This window comes from Aethalodelphis obliquidens, unplaced genomic scaffold (assembly GCF_003676395.1).
Source record: "Aethalodelphis obliquidens isolate GAN/ISIS:26980383/991018 unplaced genomic scaffold, ASM367639v1 scaffold58, whole genome shotgun sequence".
Taxonomy (NCBI): domain Eukaryota; kingdom Metazoa; phylum Chordata; class Mammalia; order Artiodactyla; family Delphinidae; genus Aethalodelphis; species Aethalodelphis obliquidens.
The window spans coordinates 8008427-8033310 of NW_020838002.1; the positions used below are offsets into that span (position 1 = coordinate 8008427).

Genomic DNA, 24884 nt, shown 5'->3' on the forward strand with positions numbered 1-24884 from the left:
GGCAAGGACACAAAACGCCGCAGGAGGATTGGCTCCTGTACCCTTTTTTTTTTCCATTGGCTGCACCTTCATCTCTACTTTCAATTTCACAGTTAGAATTCAGCAGAGAAGAGCTTGCGATTGGTGTAATCGGAAGAAGAGCCAACCAATTACACAAAAGCTTCCAGAAACAGCAAAGAAGACGTGACACACCTTTCCTCTCCAGCTTCCCCTCCACTTCGCTCCCGCCTTCCTCCATATTCATACAAGAAGCGCCTCGGCTCTGATTGGTCGGAGTGTGGCTCTACCTCAGCCAATCACAAGCCAAGCTGTGATCCTACACTACACGCAGAGCGAATTGTGGAAAGACCAAGGCTACGATTGGTCCCTACACGATAAGGTTTTAATTTTGAATTTTTCTTTATGGCGAGGGAGAGGCCACTGCCGGGACCCCATCGAATCCCCGGACTCTTAGCCTAGTAAGTGCAGGGGTATCTTTCTACGTTACCTGGGCTCGCATCTTCCGTAGCTGGGCCTGTTGCTGCTTGTGGTCTTACGGTTTACAGAGGTGGGAAGTTTCGCTGGACTCGGAGGGGAGACGGATCGGAAAAGAGGAGGTTTAAGGCTGGGTAAGAAGTGCTCCGCCTGGCTCCACTTTAATCATACTTTTATTTAATTAACGCTCTTCAAAAATATGTTTTGGAGCAAAGTCGCCTTCCTTTTGCACAGTCCTTTACATATTTGCTGTTCCAAACGTGGTTCGCGGGCCAACAACATCGGCATCACTTGGCTGCTTGTTTAAAATACAGATTATCTGGCTCCACCCAGACCTACTGAATCAGAATATGCATTTTAACAAGACCTCCCCCCGCCCCGTGATTCTTATGCACTTTAAGTTTGAGAACATACACTTTTTGATAGGGAGTAGTACTATGTTCCTTAATATAGTCTTAATATCGTCCGACTTTCTGGGAGAGTATCAGTTTAAAAAGTGTGTCCTTTTTTCTATGTGACTAGTACTGTGCTGGACTAAGCTTTAGGGAACCGCAATCTCTAGAGAAACAAGACAGGAGCTAACAAAATAATGCTGCACAACATAAAATGTAATTTAGATATAAGCAAGTACCAGCAATAGCCCTATGGATGTTCAAGAGGAATCAGTTGAACTGGTAATGGAAAGTGATTAATTGACAGAAAGCTGTTTGTGGGAGTGTAAACACAGTTTTTCCATAAAAATGTGTTTTAGGACAATATTAAAGAAATCCAATTGTCGTTTTTAAACCGAACAAAGGGCTCCTGTGCCCGCAGTGCAGAAAGCCAAACTGACAGCGGGAGCTTGCAGCAAAGATTTTATTGCAGGGAGCCAGGCGAGGAAGTGGGAGACAAGTCACTCCAACTGGTCTCTGAGTTAGGGGTTTTTAAAGGGGAAGAACAAAGGAGCTGAGGTTAATCATCTTAGTCATCTGCGGTCTACCCTGTCTTTAGTCCAGTGGTCTGTGGCCCCCGGGATCTATGTCAACATAATCTATAAAGGTCATCTTACCCTGGAAGATAATTCAGAACAGCAGATAAACAGTGATGTTTATCTGAAAGTTGTGCCTTAAGGCACCTGACTTTCATTACTTATTGTTGATTATGTAAACGTGATCCAACAGGTATGGGCTAGGCCAAAAGGGAACAAAAGAGGAAGAAGAAAAAGAACAAAAACCCGGGCATTAGTTTTCATTATAAATTAGACATAGGACTTGGTTTCAATTTCTGTTGCTGCCACAGCTTTGTAAGTACCCCCTGACCAAAAGCATTTTTTTGTATCACAGGGTGGAGTTTTAATAGAAGCAGCAGTGCCAACTCATGCAGAGGAGTGTAATTCTTACTCTATTATTTATTGCATCTTCCTACTGGAAATAGTTTTGGACCCATCCTTTAACCATATGAAGGTGCAGTATGATTTGAAGAATTAAAAATCTCCCTCACCAAGAGATTTTCTGGAATGGTATTAAAGCATATTCCTTAATCAAAATAGAGAACACTTGCTATTCTTTCATTCATTTATTGAATGAAATGGTATTTAATGCCTGCTATACTCTAGGTCCTGGGGAAACAGATGAATAAAATTTATCCTACCCTTGAAAAACTCAAATCCAGTGGGGTGACAAACGTGCAAACAAAAATTACAATGCAATATAATAAATGTCACAATAAGGGTGTGTATAAAGTGCTATAGAAGCACAAAAGAGATGACGTATCAGCCAGTAAACATTCCATAAGGACAGAGACTATATTGTATCCTAGCACCTACCATAGTACCTGGAGGATTATAAGCACTCACCAAAAAGACAAAGAGAGACCTCCCTGGCAGTCCAGTGGTTAAGACTCTGCCCTTCCTTTGCCGAGGGCACTGGTTCAATCCCTGGCTGGGGGACTAAGATCCTGCATGTCGCAAGGCGTGGCAAAAAAAAAAGTAACTGAATCTGGAAGGCTACATAAATTGACCTGAAGGAGGATATCCCAAGCAGGGGAAAGACTGATAACACTATAGAAAGTATCTGGTGTTTGGTTTGCCTGAAGTACAAACTGTTAATCATTAGAAGAGATGAGCCTGCAAAGGGCTGTTAGAGCTGAATTGTGAAAAGCTTTGAAAGGTATGCTAAGGAATTTGGTTTATCCAGTGGGTGATAAGTATCCTTCAAATGCTTTTAAACAGGGAATATCAGGGTCATATTTTTGTTTTAAAAGACTAACTCCAGATGCAACTAGAGATTATCATACTAAGTGAAGTAAGTCGGAAAGAGAAAGACAAATACCATATGATATCACTTATATGTGGAATCTAAAATATGGCACACATGAACCTATCTACAAAACAGAAACAAGACTCAAAGACATAGAGAACAGAGTTGTGGTTGCCAAGGGTGGTGGAGCGGGAGTCGGGGTGGGGGGGTGATGGACTGGGAGTTTGGGGTTGGTAGATGCAAACTATTACATTTAGAATGGATAAACAACAAGATCCTAATGTATAGCACAGGGAACTATATTCAATATCCTGTGATAAACCATAATGAAAAAGAATATTAAAAAGAAAAAGAATGTGTATAACTGAATCACTGTGCCGTACAGCAGAGATTAACACAGCATTGTAAATCAACTATACATCAATTTAAAAAATAATTAAAAAAAAAAAAAAGACTAACTCCAGAACACTGTAGAAAATAAACTGGCAAGGAGAAGGACTGAAGGTAGGAAGATCACTGGAGGAACACTCAAATCCAAACTGAGGAACATTTTCCAAAACAACTAGCTGGAATTCTTCAAGAATATAAACATGAAGAAAGGCAAATACTTATATAAAAAGGCTGAGGAACTGTTATAAATTAAAGGAGACTGAAGAGATACTACAGTTAAATGCAATGTGGAGAGGGACTTCCCTGGTGGAGTGGTAGATAAAAATCCACATGCCAGTGCAGGGGACATGGGTTTGATTCCTGGTCCAGGAAGATCCCACATGCTGCAGAGCAACTAAGCCCCTGTGCCACAACTACTGTGCCTGTGCTCTAGAGCACATGAGCCACAGCTACTGAAGCCTGCATGCTAGAGCCAGTGCACCGCAACAAGAGACACCACCACAAGGAGAAGTCCAAACAGTGCAACGAAGAGTAGCCCCCTGCTCACCACAAGTAGAGAAAGCCCACGTGCAGCAACGAAGACCCAATGCAGCCAAAAATAAATAAAATTAAATCTTTAAAAACAAATAAATAAATAAATGCAATGTGGAGAGGGAAAGGAAGCAGCTGTAAAGGATATTGTTCAGACTATTGAATAGTAATTGAATATGGACTATATTCAAAAGTAAAATTTCCTGATTGTGGTTTTGTAGAATAATGTCCATGTTCATGTAAGGAAACTGAAGCTAAAGTATCTCGGAGTGAAGTATGATGCCTGCAGCTAACTCTGCTCAGTCAAAAACTAAAAACTTTTATGCATGTGTAAGTATTTTTTATATTTATGTATGTTTATTATATATTATATTTTTTACTTTGAAAAGTTTCAAACCTTGAGAAAATTTACAGGAATAGTATAATAAATAGTCATATATCATGCACCTAGATTCACCAACTGTTATCTTTCTGTATAGGGGTGTGTCTGTGTAATATGATATGTAAAAATTATATAAATTACATAAACACGTGGTTATATATTTTATACATTATCATGTATAATATATATTGTACATTGCACACACATATATATATACCCCTATGAAGAGAGATAATTAACAGATAACAGTTGGTGAATCTAGGCAAATGATATATGAGTGTTAATTATACTATTCTTATAAATTTTCTCAAGGTTTGAAATTTTTCAAAATTAAAAGAGTAGGGGAAAATAGACTATATCAAAAGACAGGGCTTCCCTGGTGGCACAGTGGTTAAGAATCCGCCTGCTGATGCAAGGGACACAAGTTTGAGCCCTGGTCCAAATCCCACATGCCGCAGAGCAACTAAGCCCATGTGCCACAACTACTGAGCCTGCGCTCTAGAGCCCGCAGGTCACAACTACTGAGCCCACATGCCACAACTACTGAAGCCTGTGTGCTTAGAGCCTGTGCTCTGCAACAAGAGAAGCCACTGCAATGAGAAGCCCGTGCACCACAAGGAGGAATAGCCCCCGCTCACTGCAACTAGAAAAAGCCCATGCACAGCAATGAAGACCCAACGCGGCCAAAAATAAAAAAAATTAAAAAATTAAAATTAAAAAAAGATGGAAAACTAGGGAGAGCCCAGGGAAAGATGGTGAAGGCAACTGAAGATACAAGACAGAAAGGGGAGGGATGGTAAGGAGAAGGGACAGGATGAATTAATCAGAGAATTATTTCTGATTCATGTTTATGAATAATATATAATTTTAATATAGTCTATTCTAATTTATTTATTTATTTTTGGCTGTGTTGGGTCTTCGTTTCTGTGCAAGGGCTTTCTCTAGTTGCAGCAAGCGGGGGCCACTCTTCATCGTGGTGCGCGGGCCTCTCACTATTGCGCCCTCTCTTGTTGCGGAGCACACGCTCCAGATGCGCAGACTCAGTAGTTGTGGCTCACGGGCCTAGTTGCTCTGTGGCATGTGGGATCTTCCCAGACCAGGGCTTGAACCTGTGTCCCCTGCATTGGCAGGCAGATTCTCAACCACTGCACCACCAGGGAAGCCCGTATAGTCTATTCTATAATGGAGTATTCTAATTTCCTCACTTTTTCTTTTTTTTTTTTTTTAATGTTGTGGTACAGGTTTGTTTTTGTTTTTAATTGGCCTTAGATTCTTTTCAAAACAAGGCAAGTAAAAAGAAAGGAAGTATATTTTTCAATTTAAGAGATAGGAAAAATGCTTTGAGTAATCATGAAAGAATGAGCTTCTGTCTAGTGTTAGCAATTGGAATCCCACCTAATCTAGCAAAAAGAATTTGTATGTCTCATTACTCTTTTGGAAAGGGGACTTTACATGGCTCACCTAGATAAAGATTGCTCTGTACTCTTTTTATAATTGGACAGTTATCCTCTGCAGAGTATCTAAAGCTTTTAGTAAAGCAGTGATAATAGAACAAACCTTAGCTTGCTGTGTCCTCTGTCCTGTTTGAGGTAGGAATTCATTATCTTTCACTTTTGGAAGAGCTATGATTATTTTTTAATATAATGTTAATCTAGGAATTATCTCAGACTGCATCTTTCTATCCTGACAGATTTGACATATTTTCTTAATTCTCTGCATGTGTCAATTACTGTATTGAATTAGAAGGTTATTAAATAGTAATAATGACCCAGGGCCCAGGACATCCCCACACACACACACACACAGAAGAAAGAGGAGAAAATATGATTTAGTTCCCAGATTTTTTTTCATTTAAAAAATAATTTCTGGACTTCCCTAGTGGTCCAGTGGTTAAGAACCTGCCTGCCAGTGCATGGGACATGGGTTCGATCCCTGGTCCAGGAAGATCCCACATGCCACAGGGCATCTAAGCCTGTGCACCACAACTACTGAGCCCATGCTCTAGAACCTGCGAGCCGCAACTACTGAGCCCACACGCCACAACTACTGAAGTCCATGTGCCTAGAGCCCAAGCTCCAAAACAAGAGAAAAAACCACCTCGATGAGAAACCCACACACTGCAATGAAGAGTAGCCCCGCTCGTCACAACTAGAGAAAGCCCGCATGCAGCAACGAAGACCCAACACAGCCAAAAAATAAAAATTTATAAATAAATTTATTAAGAAAAGAAAAGAAAAAGCCCGCACAGAGCAATGAAGACCCAGGGCAGCCAAAAAAATAATGATGATAATAATAATAATAATTTCCAAAATGACATACATTGGCTTATATAGAACTCTTTAGAAATTTGAAGGCATGAGCGCTGGAACAACCACCAGGAAAGGGCTAGAAAATGATGGCCCAGTTTCAGAATGGTGGTACTCTTATTTTTCCAGCTAATAGTACATACCAAAGGTTAACTGTCCAATACTACCGGAAGGCTTTTTATACTTAGAAAGAAACAAACAAGAAACAATAGTCCTTTTAATCCTCTCTCTATAATCCTGACTCCCACTTGCCAAAGGCAACCCTATCCACTTTTGTAACTGTTTCTGGTGTTTACCTCCATGTTTCTAAGTAACATGTTTATAATACTCTTCCTTTTTTCTTCCCCCCAATGGGTTAAACATTATATAAATTTAGACAACTGTTGATTTCCACTTTCTTTCCTTCTTTCCTTCTGTCTTCCCAATATATCATAATTTTTAGTTAAATAAACATTCAGTGTTTATACTATAAAATATTTATTAAATATTTTATAAAATATTGTGTAACAGCTGAACATACAGTATTACTATGATTTCACTTCTTTTCTTGTAGAACTTTTTTCCTAGACTTTTTTTTTTTTTTGCCACGCCCTGCAGCTTGTGGACTCTTAGTTCCCCAGCCAGGGATCAAACCCAGGCTATGGCAGTGAAAGCACCAGGTCCTAACCACTGGACCTCCAGGCAATTCCCCCTCCTAGACTTTTTTTTCTTAATATTTTATTTTTTTATTTAATTATTTTTAAACACAAATGTTTAAAAATATTTATTTGTCTGCATTGGGTCTCAGTTGCGGCGCACAGTATCTTTCATTGCAGCACACAGGCTTCTCTCTAGTTGTGGCGTGGGCTCAGTAGTTGCAACAGGCAGGCTCTCTAGTGGTGCGTGGGCTTAGTTGCCCCACGGCATGTGGGATCTTAGTTCCCTGACCAGGGATCGAACCCGCATCCCCTGCATTGGAAGACGGATTCTTCACCACTGGACCACCAGGGAAGTCCCACCCCCTCCCAGACATTTTTAATATGCTTACTTTTTCAAGCTCTTATCAGTAACTTGGCCCTAACTTTACAGAAAAACAGCAAATTCTGCTCAGAATGATCAAACACTCTAGGTAATTTATCCATTTCTTTTTTTTTTTCTCTCCCTGTTTATTTTGGTCTCTGCTCTTCATGGTAAAGACTTTTCCTAAAATGATTGGTGATCCTTGGCTGTTATTTATCAAAGGAATACACAAAAAAGATAATTGATTGGCAGCTCAAAGTAGTGGAGGTGGATATTGTCAACCTGTGGGCACCACAGTGGGTAATTGATCATCAAGGACTTGGCCACTTTGGCTAGAACCCCAAATGTCAATATCTGTAGGTCTTTTTTCTTGGGCCAGTCAATTTCCCTGGAGAAGAATCTTCTAGTCTCCTCCAGGAGGAATGAGAGATGTGGGGGTTTGAGGCTGAGAATTAAGCTTGGTGGCCTGTAGGACTTCCCTGGTGGCGCAGTCGTTAAGAATCCACCTGCCAATGCAGGGGACACGGGTTCAAACCCTGGTCTGGTAGGATCCCACATGCTGCGGAGCAACTAAGCCCCTGTGCCACAACTACTGAGCCTGTGCCCTAGAGCCCGTGAGCCACAACTACTGAAGCCCATGTGCCACAACTACTGAAGCCTGCATGGCTAGAGCCTGTGCTCCACAACAAAGAGAAGCCACTGTAATAAGAAGTCCGGGCACCACAACAAGTGGCGAGCCCCCACTCGCCACAACTAGAGAAAGTCCGCGCGCAGCAACGAAGACCCAACGCAGCCCAAAATAAAAAAACAAAAAAAACTTGGTGGCCTGTATTTTGGGAGCGGAGCTGAGGAAGGGGATTGAAAGTCTCACTTTTCAGTTAGGATCATCCCCTATCTTCTGTATAGTGACAGAGACATGACCCTGCTATGCTTGGTGACCCAAATTCAGCACCTCTAGGTTCAACTTCTCCAGAGAATAAACCTGTCCATAAAATGAAAGCCAGGACACTGCCTGGCTGTAAGGATGGGAGGGCAGAAGTCAAAGGCCTATCCAATTCTTATAAAGACTTTTAATCAATCCAATTTAAGCCCTACCCCAAACCTTCAAAGGAGCTAGGTGCTTTCAAGTCCCGAATCTTCTCAGAGTTTTGGGAATGGTCTTGCTTCCTGTTGGCTTCCCTACCAGGCAGGCAAGCCTCAGCTTTCCTCTGCTTTGCCAAGTCAGTTACTACTACTTGTAGATGATTTAGTTCACATCTATCATCTATTATAGGGTCTACTCCCATTCTTCGTCCTGTGGGTTTATGCCTTTTTTATTCCTTTACTGCCTTTTTCATGATGTTTTCATGATGCTCCACCAGTAGTGTGCTAATAAATATTTATAAATATATATACATAATTTTATTATAAATTACTGATATTATATACTGTTATGATATATAACATAATTATTATAAGCAATGGTAAAATATATAATACTCATATATTTCATAGCCAATTGATTCTCACAAAATGCTATTATTGATTTTTATAGACTTCTTTTATTTGTAACCAAACTGTGGTTGCAATTTATGAACAAGCTTAGTCCCGATATGAATGTTGGTTTATATTTTCATTTACTCTGTGAAGTAAGACAAAAGCAAAACACAAAGATTTATTTTGGAACTTCACTTCAGTAAGCAACCTCTGATGAATCAGATAATCATTTTCAAATACTGGAATAATACTCCTCAATTTTTTTGTGCTATTCGCAATGTAACTACAGACAAGATACACTTTTAAGTTTAATCTGCACTATTAACATTCTTTTCATCACTTTCTTAACAATCAACAAAATAATAAACCAAGCCTTAATTTGTAGTGTTTTATAATAGCCGTGGTGTAAATTCTCCCATCATGGGCAATTTCAAGTTTCCAATATGAAGTCACTGAATGTGCAGTTGGGAAAAAATGAGCAATAATACACCATTCTAAAGCATTTTCACTGTATAGATACAATCAGGTAAAAAAAAAAAAAACCAAAACCTCAAGAGCATATATAATAGTAAGATCATTAGGGAGTGGTGAGTTTTGTGTATTGATTATCTTTTAAAATATAAATTACCTAATTGTAAGTTTATATAACTTAATTTAAATGGTAGATCTGTTAAACAACTGGCTCACAGACTTCCTAAAAATGTAAAAGTCAGGGCTAATCCCAACACACCACTGGAGTGGAGGTTAAGGTATAGAGTCAATCCACTGAGTTTAACCAGAACATCCAGCTCCTTTCTATAGTCTGTTTTCATAACTGAGGGATTGATTGGTGAATGTAGGAAAAAGGGAGGCCGGAGGCCAGTTCTCTGTGTCAGTTTGCTCTCTAACAAAAGACATCAAGGCAGGTGAGAGAGGGAACAGGAACAGAATGGGGGAGGGCTGTGAAGGGGCAGACGGAAGACAGGAAGGGGAGGTTACTGGGGAAATCTCAGATTCTGGGGATCCCAACCAGTGAACTCTGGGCCTTGGATAGAGGTTTCCAGTGACATTTCTTGACAGGTAGTCTTGGCCATGGATTTGATGAGGTTTAATTTCTTTTCCAAGCAACCATAAGTTTTTTGTTGCTTCCTGAGGCTTTCCTGAATATCTTCATTCATAGTATTTTTGTTTTGTGGTTTTTTTTTTAATCCTGTAGATATCCCTTGTATTTAATAATCCCCACTTAGCCTTTATTCATTATTTCAGTAAAAAGGAAAAGTGATGCAATAAAGGTGAAATCAGGTGTCTTGGGGTATGTCTCCCAAGCCTGTAAGAAGAGTTAAGAAATACGCTGTTAATCTGAGGTCTGGCAATTTGTTAAATAAGATGCTATCAAGAAACTTTACTCCTAGACCAGTTGTTGACATACGTTCTGTCACCCATTGCCATGGAGGGTGCCCTCTGCGAGTCCAGTGCTCTTGGAACTAAAACATTTCTTAGTTTTTACTATCCACATTGGAGCTGGGGGAGGTTCTTCAGCCCTTGGAATATGAGAGCTGAGCAAGCTTAAAGCTACATACCAAGTGCTGGAGGGTTACAGGGTGAACAAAAGTGGAATGAATGTGTATTTTAAAGACCAATTGTTCCTATTCAAATGTAAGTTTGAAGAGAAGGAGGCCCAGCCTTTGAGACCATTTTTAGTTCTGCTACTTGAATAAGGACATCTTTGTTCCTCAGGTAGCAAAAACTGAAACCTGCAAAAAGCACTTCTTCACATCACACCAGCTCTGACTTAATTTTCTTCAGAAAAGGATTCTGGGTTAAAATCTAAATATACTAGTTAGTGTTTAAAAGTGCTTTAAAATAAATGTTTTGAAACACCCATGTCTTAGATTTGGGGTAATTGTTATATTGTTGTATATCACCTATTCTACTATTGCATCACAGCATATTAGGAAGAAAGTGGTCTTTGGAGACTTATGAATCTGGACTTAATGCTTTATTGCATTACATTGGATAAATCATCTCATCTTTCTAAGCCTCAATTTATTCTTATGTAAAAATGGGAATAAAAATCCTCTTCCTCAGGAAAAATACCTTGCACGGTAATGAAGGTTCACTGAAAAAATGTATGTGAAGGTGTCTAAAAGTAAATGGGCATTATATAAATGGTTAGTTTTGTTTTTCTTTCACTACCAACTCAACTTTGTATATTGGAATCTCAGTAAATGTTACCAGCAAAGAAATTTACTTCCTTTTAATAACTGACATAACCCAACTGTAGCCATCTTCTCTGTTATTGTTACCGAACCAAACTCAGGTCCACTTACCCAACTCAGAGCAAAGCTGATCAACTGACACCAGGTTGTGGTGAAGGAAAGTACAGTGTTTATTGCAGGGCACCAAACAGGGAGAAAGGGCAGCTGGTGCTGAAAAGCGCCAAAGTCCTCCATGGCTTTCAGGCAAGGATTTTTTTTGGCTGCATCACACAGCATGCGGGAGTTCCCAGAACAGGGATCGAACCCACACCCCCTGCAGTGGAAGCGTGGACTCTTAACCACTGAGCCACCAGGGAAGCCCAGGCAAGGATTTTTAAAGGCAGCATTAGGGGTGAGGGTAATAGGATGCCTGATCAGCTGGCGGACTTTCAACTTTTTGGTTGGTGGTAAGGTAACAGGGTGATATCTGGGGAATCTTAATCATCAACATTTATGGTTCTAACCAGTCTGGGGTCTAAGTGCTGGTGGTCAGCATGTGGTAACCATCTTTTACCTGGGGGGTGTGGTCTTAGATTCTGCAGGACAACACAAAGATATGCATCAGATCATTATATATATCCCTTGAGGAGGAACTAGGAGTCCTGTGACTCTGTTTTATCTCTGAACTATTGTTTAACCTATCATTGTTTCTGCATTCCCTCACTTCTCTAAGTAGTAACTGCTTGAGTCTGCTCTTTGGAACTTGAGGAAGGCTTAGGAGACTGAAGTCTTTTTTCTACAAACAAGAGAAAGGGAACAAAAAGGGCTTTTGTACTGGGAAGGCCCTGAAAGGTCCTGCTTGATTTCATTATAAAGAAAGGGAAATTCACTTGACTTAATGAAGAAAAGCAAAACAAGCAAAACAAAAACAAAATTAGAGAGTAATATAATGCCAAAGCCAAGGTATCTCTAGAGATAGTTTAAATCTGGGTTTAAATTTTCCTCCAGTTTAGGGTGATCTTGGGTGGCTGTGAGGTGGCTCCAGCCTGCGGTGGCTTGAAGTGGGACCTCAGTTCCCTGACCAGGGATTGAACCCTGACCACAGCACTGCCCTGGTGCTTGTCTGCTTTGAAGAAAGAATTCAGCAAAGAGACAAAAAGTAGTGAGGCAAGTAACATGCTTATTAGGAGAGAAGATACATGCAGAGAAAGCACGGGTGAACTCAGAGAGCAAGAGAGAGAGCGGCACACACTTTTGGGGTGGATTATGTTACTTATATGGGGGCAGTTCTGGGTTACCTCTGGCCAATCATCTTGCTTTGTCTGACTTTGAGTCCATGTTTGGTCTGGTACAGGGCCCTCCCCTGTGTGCACGCACATCTTTTAGCCGAGATGGATTCCATCTTTGGTCTCTGAGGAGTTAGCAGAACATATTATGGTCTGGCTCCCCCTCCCCAAGGATCCTTTTTGCACATGTGTCGCTTGGGGGTCTCCTTGACCTCTAGAATGAGAAATATGTGGTCTCTTTAGCTTTTTATCCAAACAGAACTCATCTCCTTCTTGCTCCTGCCATTATCTTCATCTTGAAATATCTGTCTACAGGGGACAGATTCCAGCTGCTCAGCCTGGGGCCCATCTATCTCCTGCCTCAAGGGGATTCTGGGTTGCTGGTGGTGACCTATTTCCTAACCAAGGTGGCGGTTACAAGGATGTGTTCACTTTCTGATAATTCATTGAACTGTAGTTAAAACTTGTGTATTTTCTATGTATATGTATTATTCCTCAATAAAAAATGTAAAAACAAATTTTCTCTACAGAAACCATGCCCAAGTTCAAGCAACGAAGAAGAAAGCTAAAAGCCAAAGCGAAAAGATTTTTCAAAAGAAAAGAGGCCTCTCACTTTCAGTCTAAGCTAGTTACACCTCCCGCTCCACCACCCTCACCAGAAAGGTAAGGCGTAATATGGAACAGAGAAAATATTAAAAATCTGATCATTTTAGGAACAAGTTACCAGATTTAGCAAATAAAGATACAGAACACCCAGTTAAATTTGAATTTCAGATGAACAATGAATGAGTTTTTTGTATTGTCCCATGCAACATTTCTAACATACTTATACTAAAAAGTTATTCACCCTTTATCTGAAATTAAATTTTAACTGAGCGTCCTGATTTTATGTAGCGATCATAGGTTAAGAGTTCAAATGAAGTAAAAATCACAAGGAATTGGGTTTGAGGTGCACAGTAACTATTTTCTACTTTCCTAGTCGATTTAATTATATAAACCTGGTAACTAAGTGATGAAAGAGGTGTATATGACTAAAACTTAAATCTTTATTTTGGTAAAGTTTGATCATTTATTCTCTGGGACTCAGGGCTTAAATGTGTTATTAAAAGAGACTCTAAAATCTAAGAACTCTAAGGCAGTAGGTTTCACAATAACATATTTATACATTTTTTGTTAAAGGTCTCTTTACAGAAAAAATTTTAAAACAAACAGACCCTCAAAAAGCAGTAACCATGATACCATCCTTGACTCCTCTCTCTCCCGAATGTTGCAAAAGCCTTCTAACTGGTCTTCCTGCTCTGCCCTTGCTGCCTCTGCAGTGTATTTCAACATAGCCAAAGTGAGCCTGTCAAAATCATTTCATATTGCTCCTCTGCTTAAATTCTCCAAGGTCTTCCTCTATCAGAGTAAAAATGAAAATCCTTTGTATGACCAACAAGACCTTTATGGTCTGACTCACATTATCTGTTAATCTTCTTCCTTCAATTTTCCACCCTAGTCATCTGGCCTCCTTGCTATTCCTCAAACACCTCAGACAAACTCCCACCTCAGGGCCTTTGCACTTACTATTGCTCTTGCCAGGAATGCTCTTATCCCAAATATTTGCTCTGCTAGTTTCTTCACTTCCTTGACGTTTGTTCTCAAAAGTCACCTTTTCGGTGAGACATTCCCTGGCTACCCTATCTAAATTTTCACCTCCACCCAACGTTTCACATTCCCTCTCTTGCTTTATCTTTTGCTCCTTAGCATTTGTTCACTACCTAACAACCCACATATATTATTCATTTAGTTATTTTTACCTTTCTTCCATGAAACTGTAAATTCTATGAGGGCAGGATTTTTATCTATTTTGTTCATTACTAAATCTCAGATACCTATTTGTTTACTATGTTGTTTTATTTATTACTATTTATTTACTCAATAAATATTTGTTGCATAAGTTAATCTGGGAATTCTAGAAGTAAATGAAGAATTTGGCTTTAGATAGTCTCTGCTCCTGAGTCATACTATAAAACTAGCTTGTTATTTAATTAGACTTAGGAGTTAATTCTAATTCCAACTTAGGAGTTTTTGCTTTGTTTGGTTTTGTTTTTCCTACAGAGTGGTTATTCCTTCAACAGATACACCCCTTAGCAGAAGCTGGCTAAGACCGTCCTGGAACTTCAAATTTCCCAATTTTAAAGATGCAGTAAAGCTTTGGACAAATAGAGTATGGTCTATATACAACTGGTTTCAGAACTGCATGGCCTGGGTATGGGTTTGACATACATGTTTTCAGCATTGTGGTTTTTCTGCATTACTGGGTGTGTGTGTTCATGTGTGTGTGTGCTCAGGTCAGCAGACACTCAGGCTAAACTCAGATGAGATGAAATTGTGTGGTCATGTCTGCCCTCAATTTTTTTTTTTTTTTTTTTTGGCTGTACGCGGGCCTCTCACTGTTGTGGCCTCTCCCGTTGCGGAGTGCAGGCTCAGCGGTCATGGCTCACGGGCCCAGCCGCTCCGCAACATGTGGGATCTTCCCGGACCGGGGCACGAACCCGTGTCCCCTGCATCGGCAGGCAGACTCTCAACCACTGTGCCACCAGGGAAGCCCAATTTTTTTTTCAATAAAAAAAATTTTTTTTAATTGAAATATAGTTGATTTACAATGTGTTAGTTTCACGTATACTGGAAAGTGATTCAGTTACACACACACATACACACATATTTTCATAGTATTTTCCATTATAAATTATTATAAGATATTGAATATAGTTTCCTGTGCTATACAGTAGGTCCTTGTTATTGCCTTCACTTCTATAAAACATACATCAAACCACTTTCTTGTCCTTATCATATTGCTCATTGGATTCAGGCTTGATTATTTTTTAATTTCAGAGTTTGGAAGTATTGAAAGACACCATCTTTCCATCCCGTTTCTGCCACCAAGAACTTCATAGTCTAAAACAACGGTTTCGCATTTTGGAAAGTGAATTACACAAGCTCCAGGAAGCATTGAAGGTTAGTATTATCAAATGAAAAACAAATCCAGAATTAGGTAAGGAGGGAAGGGGTTGTCCCCCATTGGAACCCCAGTGTGCTTTTACTAGAAGGAGGAGTGGCTACAGGCTAGTGCTAGTTCTGGGCATGTCTGCTCTCAGGTCTAGTCCTTAAACTTCAGAGGCTCTGCTGGAGGGGGGCTGACTCCTGCAGGCTACATTTCCCAAGCTCCATGTCATCTGGCTCCTGGTGTGCTGGACTAATGGGAGACACTGATGAGAGATTAGAAGGAGAGAGAGGATGGGGTATTTTTCCCCTTTGTTCTCTGTGTTGGGCAATTTCTCCAGCAATGGTTGTTGTTGCCTCCCTAACTCCAGCTCCCACTAGGTAAGTCAACCATGTTTCTAGATTCTCTGGGTTAACCCAGCTCCAGAGATCTGGTTATACTGTCCTTCTCTTTGGCCATGCAGTGTCAGGGTGTTCGTGGCTTTATGCCATTGCTAATCTCTGGGATGCCTCACTGTCCCCTGCGTGCTTCTCAGCTCTTCCATCAGCAGTATAACCAACTCACTATATTACATGTCCCCTCTTCTAAATACTCAGGGTGGTTTCTATTTTCTTGACTGATGTAGGCAGGAAAAAACTATAAATATCCACTCTCTCCGAACTCCCCTAAGCAGGACCCCTATTCTCAGTGTCTAAAACCTAAAGAATAAACATTGTGCTCATTGGTTTGGAGAGACACTTCTGGGATTACACCCCTACTTCCAGAATTTGTGCCTCAAGATGAGCTAACCAGAGGAGGAAAGGCAAATCACCTCATTACCTGGACTTCACAACCTGGACCTCAGTTTCTTCATCTATAAAGTGGGGAAGATGCCATCTGTAGTGAGCTGAATGATGGCCCCCCAAAAGACATGTCCAAGTCCTAATCCCTGGAACCTGTAAATATTACCTTTTTTGGGAAAAGGGTCTTTGCAGATATATAATTGAGTTAAGGATTTTGAGGTGAGGAGATCATACTTTATTATCTGGGTGGACCCTCAGTCCAGTGACAAGTGCCCTTATAAAAGACAATGCAGAGTAGAACGTACAGAGAAGAGGAGAAGCAATGGGACCACAGAGGCAGAGAGTGGAGTCATGAGGCCTCAAACCAAAGGATGCCAGTAGATTCCAGAAGCTGGAAGAGACAAGAAACAGATTCTTCCCTGGAGCCTTCATAGGGAGTGCAGTCCTACTGACACCTTGATTTCAGTCTTCTAACCTCCAGGACCGTGAGAGAATGAATTTTGTTTTAAGCCACCAAGTTTGTGATACTTTGTTACAGCAGCCTGTAGTATGCCCCCTTACTTCTTAGGGTTGTTGTATTCATCTGCTAGGGCTGCCATGACAAAGTAGCACAGACTGGGTGACTTATACAATAAAAATTTATTTTCTCACAATTTTGGAGGCCAGAAGTCTAGGCTCAAGGTGTTGGTAGGGTTGGCTTCTTCTAATGACTTTCTCCTCGACTTGCCTTCTATGTCCTCAGATTGTCTTTTCTCTGTGCACGTGCATCCCTGGTGTCTCCTGTTTGTTCAAGTTTCGTCTTTATATAAGGACACCAGTCACATTGGATTAGAGCCCACCCTAATGGCTCCTTTTAATTTAATCACTTCTTTAAAGGCCCTATCTCCAAATACAATCACATTCTGAGGTACTGGGGGTTGAGGGTTCAATATATGAGCTGTAATGGGGGAGGACAATTCAGCCCATAACAGTCATGTTCCAGGCCCTTGAACTTTTTTATCAGCTCCTTGAACATACTATATTCTTGGTTGCATTGTTTTTCCCTCTGCCAGGAACTCTTCCCCCAGTTTTTATCTCCCTTCTTCACCTGGTAAAGCTAAATTCATCTTTGAGATCATGGCTAAATATCACTCCCCAGACCTCTGACTATTCATGCTCACAGCACACTTCATGGCTATTATTGAAGTATCATTTTGGTTTGTTTTGAATGTGTTTTGTGTATGTTTAATGTCTTGTCTTCCTCGCCAGACTGTCAGCTCGATGAGGTGACAGACAGGGCTCATATTGTACCCACAGTGCCTGGCATATAGCACACACAAAACAAATATATGAATGAATGAATGAGCTTGTGATAAATGAGAAAATATTACGGAGCATATGGTATACTGAGAAAGCATTCAATACATGGTAGGTATGGTTTTGATGACTCTCAACCATAAGAACCAAATAAATCTGTTCTTCAGTTGCCAACTGTAACGTTTTCTTCCAGGCCGTCTCAGAAAATTCTTCCTGTCCAAGCTGTGGTCAGATGTGTCACATGCGTGGTAAACTTACAAATGTGCCTGCATGTGCTCTAACCACCCCTGGAGACTCCGAGGCTGTACTGCCCACCTCGCTGCCACAGCCAGCCAGTCGTCTTCCTCCGCCCCCGCCCCCGCCCCCGCCCCCTCCGCCCCCGCTCCCTCCGCCTCCACCACTGACAGCACCTTTGCTGCTCAGAAAATCTGATCTCACTAAGGCACATCAGGTAAAAAACAATCTAGTAAAGGTGTGTTTTGGTCAGTGTGTAATGAAGGAGTACAGCCAGGTGTCCTTTTAAGGCTGGGCTAAGGGCTTTGACAGGAAGGGCTGCATTTTGTTCTGTTTCCATATCTTAATTATGTCAATTATTGTTTTTAAAGACACAGTCCTCTGAGAGATCACGAAAGTGGGATTTAGAAATGAAAGTGATTTTTTTTCAAGGATAAATGAATGAAATCCAGCAAGGTGGGAGATTCCTGTTGGATTCTTTACAAAAATGGAAATCTCTCTGGGAAACCAAATTAAAAACAAAGATAGCTTAGTGAGTGAAGTCAGAATAAAAAGAATTTGTGGATCCTAAAGTATAATGCCATTAGGCTGGAGAACCAGTCTCCATTAGAGTTACTTATCTTCCAAGGGGACCAGAGTATTTGTAAATCACTAAGATAGGCCTGGCCCTATTTAAAAATCTGCTGAATTTTCACTACAGATATATTTGGTTGAAAATGGCTGAATTAAATGCAGAGCCTATTGTTATATTTGCCCTAATATATACCTCTTTGAATATACGTCCTTCCTCTATGGGAACTGAGTCATCCTTTTAGGGAGTTCAGGCAAAACTTCACTTTGTTTTTTTTTTTTTAACTTGCTCTTTAAAAATTTTTTTTTTAATTAATTAACTTATTTTTATTTTTGGCAACGTTGGGTCTTCGTTACCGCGCGCGGGCTCCCTCTAGTTGTGGCGAGCGGGGGCTACTCTTTGTTGCGGTGCATGGGCTTCTCATTGCAGTGGCTTCTCTTGTTGCGCAGCACGGGCTCTAGGCGCTCGGGCTTCAGTAGTTGTGGCGCACGGGTTTAGTAGTTGTGGCTCGCGGGCTCTAGAGCGCAGGCTCAGAAGTTGTGGCGCACGGGTTTCGTTGCTCCATGGCATGTGAGATCTTCCCGAACCAGGGCTCGAACCCATGTCCCCTGCATTGGCAGGTGGATTCTTAACCACTGAGCCACCAGGGAAGTCCCCAAAATTTCACTTTGATTTAAGGAACTCCTTCATCTCCTGTCCTATTACAATGACTCCTAAGGAAGATGCATAGTTACAAGGAACTAGCCCATCTCTTACTATCAAAGCCTTACATTTTGGTGAATACTTTTCAATAGCCTTAGCATCCATGGATACTGAAAACAGAATTGTTCTTGGTTGAATGGAAAGAATTTGATAGGCTCCTAGGGGAAATAAGAGTTAATTTTTAAGTTAATTTTTAAAGAGTCTTTAAAAATTAGATTTGGATTTGCATTTGACTAAATGTCCTGGTTCCAATTTGAATTCTAACCTCTCCATGTATTTTAAGGCTGGACCATTAAAAAAAAATGTACCCATGCATATAACAGTTAAAGATCTACTGACTGTGAAATTAAAGAAGACACAGAGTTTTGATGAAAGGAGGAAGGTAAGATGTCATTGACCAAACATGTGGTCTTTCGGCTTTTAACCTGGTTGTCCCTTAATGGAAAATAAGCATAAGTCTTAAATATAGAAACCATTCTGAGGTAAGTATTTGATTTTTTTTTTCTTGAGTAATTTTGGATCTCCTCAACAAAATAGGTAAATCCCCAAATTATTTAATTAGGCAGTTTTATCTACCAACCATTAGTTTGAAGAGGCAGAGATATACTTTGAAGCTTTGGAATAAAAATTGAATAGATATATCTTACACATATTCAGCACTCAAATATTTATTGTTTTAGTATGTTTACATTTTGAATGCTATTTTTAAATGTGTTTTTAATAGTGTCTCATTTTGTGATTAAAGCTTGTACCATCACCAAAGGCACAGAATCCACTAGTTACTGTCTCCGACCTGCGGTGCGTTTCCCTGAAACCGAAGTCCAAAGTGTTATCAACTCGAGTTACAAATGTCTTAATGTAAGGAAATACACAGTACTACACTCTACTGCTACTTAAAATAATGATTTTTTGCTTATTTCTAACTTTAAAAGTTACATGTGATCATTGAAAATTGAAATCTACAGAAACGTTTCAAGAAGAAAACAAAAATCACGCAAATAATCCTATCATTGGAGATAGCCACATACTGTTAACATACTGTTGTTTATCATTCTAGTCTTTCTCTGGACATATACTCTATTATTTCCATTTCATGATGCTGTTTATTACAAAATACACCATTGATTTAATAACAGATTGGGGGGGAATATTATCAGGAATTTTCAAAGCAGCACAATTTCAGAAATAATAAAATAAGAAAACTAGTTTTCTTGGAATTAATGAAACATGATATGTTTATGTTTTGGAATCAATGAAATATGATATGTTTATGTGTGTACCTGTGTATAATCATTATACATACAGATATGGATTTTCCCATTAATATGTCATGAACTTTCCCATATCTCATTAAAAATTAGTTTAAACCATCATTTTGACTTCTTCAATAGATGCAGTTTTTTAATATGTGAATTTCATAGATAAAAATCCTGTTTTGAGACATTTAGGTTGTTTGTGATTTTTTTTTTTTCTATAACTCTTCAGTAAACATCCTTGTCCATCATCTGTATGCATAGCTGAGTTTTGCCCTAAGATGGATTCTTACATGTGTAATTACTGAGTCAAAAACTATTACTTATTAGAATCACTATATCACTTTATGCTCCTATCTGCATCTACTGCTATTTTTAAATGTAATAAATAGTAACAAATGCAACAAACTACTTTCTAGGATGTTGCCTATAGAAATGACTGCTTTGCTTTGGAAAAATTATAAAATCTGGCAAGCTCTAACTTTTGTTTCTGTATTTTATCAGTACTCCTGGTAAAAGCCAGTTAGATCTGCGAAAACTACTCAGAAAAGTCGATGTAGAGAGGTAATCCACTCTCCTATCTTTATGCTTTCTAAATTCATTTGAAAATTCAGCATAAAACACAGCTCCTAATATTTTCAATACCTTTGCAGGAGCCCAGGTGGAACCCCACTTACCAATAAAGAAAATATGGAAACAGGAACTGGGCTGACCCCAGTAATGACCCAGGCCTTGAAGAGAAAGTTTCAGGTAAGCCTTTAGGGAAAAAAAGACTTTGGATCCTTTTCTTCAAATGTATTTATTTAGAATCATAATCTAAAGCATCTTTCTTAATAATAGTAATTTTAAAACAGTTCCTTATGCTTTATAAAGCACTTTCATATTTAGGCTTCAAGAAATTCTATGAGATAGCTAGGATTATCATCTCCACTTTAGCAATGAACGTCTGGCTTTATTAATTTCATTAATAAGTATTTATTAAGCACTTTCTATATGCCAGGCACTGTGCTGGAGTACCAGGGGTATAGTGGTAAGCAAAAACAGACACAGATCTGCTGTCTTGGATCTTTCGGTCTAGTGGGGAAAGTAGATATTAATCATATAATCACAATTTGTATAATTTTGCACTGAAGTAACTTCTGTGAAGGAAAGGAACAAGATTCTGTTGGGGGGAACTTGATCTAGCCTGGATGATCTAGGAAAGATTCCCTTAGGAAGGGATGAGGTAAGACTTGAAAGATGAATAGGCATTAACTGGAGAGGGTACCTGTGGAGTGAGCCCACCTTGGATGTCAGGGAGGAGAGCTCTAGGCAAAAAGAACAGCAGGTGCAAGGGTCTCATTGTGGGAGGGATCACAGTCTATCTGAGGAATTGAAAAGTGGCCGGTGTGGCTGTAACAGAAAGATAGGAATAGAGATGGGGATAGGAGTCAGATCATGCAGAGCTGATAAGAAAAGGTCTTGGCAGCTTTCTTCTTTGTCACCTACATGTATGACCCATACACCAAAATCCAGTGCATCAGCTGGCCCTTGTGTGATTTCTTCCAAACCCTATTTGTCTCATCTCCCTGATCACCTCTATCATCAGATCTGTGAGAAGGAGCCATCCTTCCACCACCCCTGCTAGAGTGCTGGGGCACAGGGCTGCTGGCCTCTTTGGCTATGAAGCTTATATTTCCATCTCCCTCTGGGCCAAGAGACACACCACAAACTCCACTGCAGACACTCTTCCCACCCCAGCACTGTCCTCCCTTCCTTCATTCCCTTGTTAAGAATCAGTGCCTTTTGCAAAAGAAATAAATGCAAAAATAAACAAATGACAACTAATCAAACTTGTAAGCTTATACACAGCAAAGGAAACCATAAACAAAACAAAAAGACAGCCTACGGGGACTTCCCTGGCAGTACAGTGGTTAAGACTTCACCTACCAATGCAGGGGGTGTGGGTTCAATTCCTGGTCAGGGAGCTAAGATCCCACATGCCTCTAGACCAAAAAACCAAAACATAAAACAGAAGCAATAATGTAACAAATTCAATAAAGACTTTAAAAATGGTCCACATCAAAAAAATCTTAAAAAAACAAAAGAGACAGCAGAATACAACCTGAATTTAAAAAAAAAAAAGGCAACATACAGACTGGGAGAAAATATTTGCAAACAATGTGACTGACAAGGGCTTAATTTCCAAAATATACAGACAGCTCATGCAACTCAATAACAAGAAAAACAAACAACCCAATCCAAAAAAATGGGCAGAAGACCTAAATAGACATTTCTCCAAAGAAGACATACAGATGCGCAACAGGAACATGAAAAGATGCTCCACATTGCTAATTATTGGAGAAATGCACTGGTCAGAATGGCCATCATCAAAAAGTCTACAAATAATAAATGCTAGAGAGGGTGTGGGTAAAAGAGAACACTCCTACACTGTCGGTGGAAATGTAAATTGGTGTAGCCACTATGGAAAACAGGATGGAGATTACTTAAAAAACTAAAAATAGAGTTACCATATGATCCAGCAATCCCACTACTGGGCATATATCCAGAAAAGACAAAAACTCTAATTAAAAGAGATACATGTACACCAATGTTCATAGCAGGACTACTTATAAATAGCCAAGACATGGAAGCAACCTAAATGTCCATCAGCAGATGAATGGATAAAGAAGATGTGGTACACACACACACGCGCAAACACACACGCAAACACACATACACAATGGAATAGTACTCAGTCATAAGAAAGAATGAAATACTGCCATTTGCAGCAACACAGATGGACCTAGAGATTGTCATACTAAGTGAAGTTAGGCAGAGAAAGACAAATATTATATATCACTTATATGGAATCTAAAAAAAATAATGCAAATGAACTTATTTACAAAACTGAAATAGACTCACAGACATAGAAAATAAACTTACAGTTACCAAAGGCGGGGGGTGGGGGGAGGGATAAATTGGGAACATGGGATTAACAGATACACACTACTATATATAAAATAGATAAACAACAAGGATTTACTGTATAGTGCAGGGAACTATATTCACTATCTTGTAATAACCTATAGTGGAAAAGAATCTGAAGCTGTACACCTGAAACTAATACAACATTGTAAATCAACTACCGTTTAAAAAAGAGAGAATCAGTGCCTTTTGCAGGACAGCTTTGTTTCCCTCTTGCCGATCAACTTGGTCCTCCTGGGCACTATATGACCTTCTTTGGAGGTGTGACTGGATTCCTCTTTCCTCCTTTTGGAGCATCCAATAGGAGTCCACCCCCAGATCCTTGGTAATACCACAAATTGTGATGGGCAGAGGGAGGAAGAACCCTCACTTCCTTTCTTTGTTTAGCTCTAGGATCCTTTTTGTCCCTGCCCTACCCCATAACTACTATAGTGGGTTGCGTAATGTGGAAACAATTAAAAATATAATGAACGATAAACCCATATATTGAGCAATGACATCAAAAATCACACATAAGACCTATGCCATATGTTGTGCTCCTCAAAATCCACTTACTAGAAGATATCTAGTAAAAACTGTTGTTAGACATGGAATGACTTTTCCCACTCCTTAGACTTCCTTTTTCGTTTAATTCTGAAGCAACTGTATTAGTTAGGCTTTGCATTTGCCTACTCGTAATAGAAATCTGACTATAGTGACTTAACCAAATAAGGCCTTATTTTTCTTTTCTGCATATTGCCTTGGGAAATAGGCAGTGCGTAACGGGTACAGCAGCTTGACCATGTAATCACCTCTCTTCCATCCTTAATATGTGGCTTTCATCCTTACGGTGCAGAATATCAACACTTCCTGAAGCCTCACGTCCACATTGTAGGCAAGATAAGAAGGGCAAAGGGCAAAAGGGTGTGCTAACTAAGCTGCCCTTCATCTCTTTAAACAGGGGATATGCAGGAACTTCTGATAATATCAGGGAAGCTGGGAAAAAGTGGTTTTTAGAAACCAGATGCATTGCTGCCTTGCATAAAATCTGGGTTTTGTTAGTGAGGAAGAAGAAGAGCTGTGCTGGCCACAAGAACATCATTCATATTATACTTGGGACCTTTGTTTTTTTTCATAGCTGGCTCACCCTAGAAGCCCAACTCAAACTCTGCCACTTTCTACAAGCAGCTTTGATGAACAAAATGATGCCACCTCTGCCTGACTCCATACGATGATCCATAAAATATACAGATAATATTATCCCAATCCTTTTTTTAATGTAGTATGTATAAATAATTATATTAATATATCATTCATTCGAAGAATTAAAATATGTATGGAGCCCATACATACTGTAGTATAAAGCAAGTATTAGGATATTTTCTAGTTTACATGATCAATAATAGAACAGATGGGAAAATGCGATCCCCAAAGTGATGTTTATCCTGGAATTACCAAATTTAGGTTGGGGAGGTTATTCAAGTTTAACTGGGTAACTCTAATTTTTACTCTATAGGTGCAGTTATGACATTAAGAAAATAACCTGGTGCCCATTGATCTTGGGTAGTCTCAGGTAATTGAAAAGCAAAGTATTTCAGCCTGTAAAGTTCATGCATTCATTAAGTGCTACAAACTTAACCATAAAAAACAGACCCTCTAGATTTTATTTCTGTTCCCTATAATCAATTAAGAAGTAAAACCATCCCCCATTCAAACCTAACTGTTCCAAAAGAATTTGAAACAAAAACTCCAACGTGACCTTAAAAATTAGAATATCATGGGACTTCCCTGGTGGTGCAGTGGATGGGACTCCGCTCTCCCAATGCAGGGGGCCTGGGTTCAATCCCTGGTCAGGG

The 24884-nt window shown here is 39.7% G+C and overlaps 1 protein-coding gene across 3 annotated transcripts; it reads left to right on the forward strand.

Moving 5' to 3' along the window:
• The first annotated feature begins 29 nt into the window (after window positions 1-29).
• PRR11 (proline rich 11) lies at window positions 30-24884 on the forward strand. Of its 3 annotated transcripts, none has more exons than XM_027087230.1 (10): window positions 30-458; window positions 12789-12921; window positions 14359-14509; window positions 15136-15258; window positions 17516-17773; window positions 19113-19211; window positions 19575-19687; window positions 20587-20646; window positions 20736-20832; window positions 24545-24884. In XM_027087230.1, exons 2-10 carry the CDS (start codon window positions 12794-12796, stop codon window positions 24554-24556), a joined length of 1041 nt encoding a protein of 346 aa, XP_026943031.1. In that variant the 5' UTR covers window positions 30-458; window positions 12789-12793; the 3' UTR covers window positions 24557-24884. The 3 variants fall into 3 exon arrangements, with proteins under 3 accessions (XP_026943031.1, XP_026943029.1, XP_026943030.1); XM_027087228.1 differs by having other exon boundaries at window positions 33-458; window positions 24167-24884; XM_027087229.1 differs by lacking the exon at window positions 30-458 and adding an exon at window positions 479-608 and having other exon boundaries at window positions 24167-24884.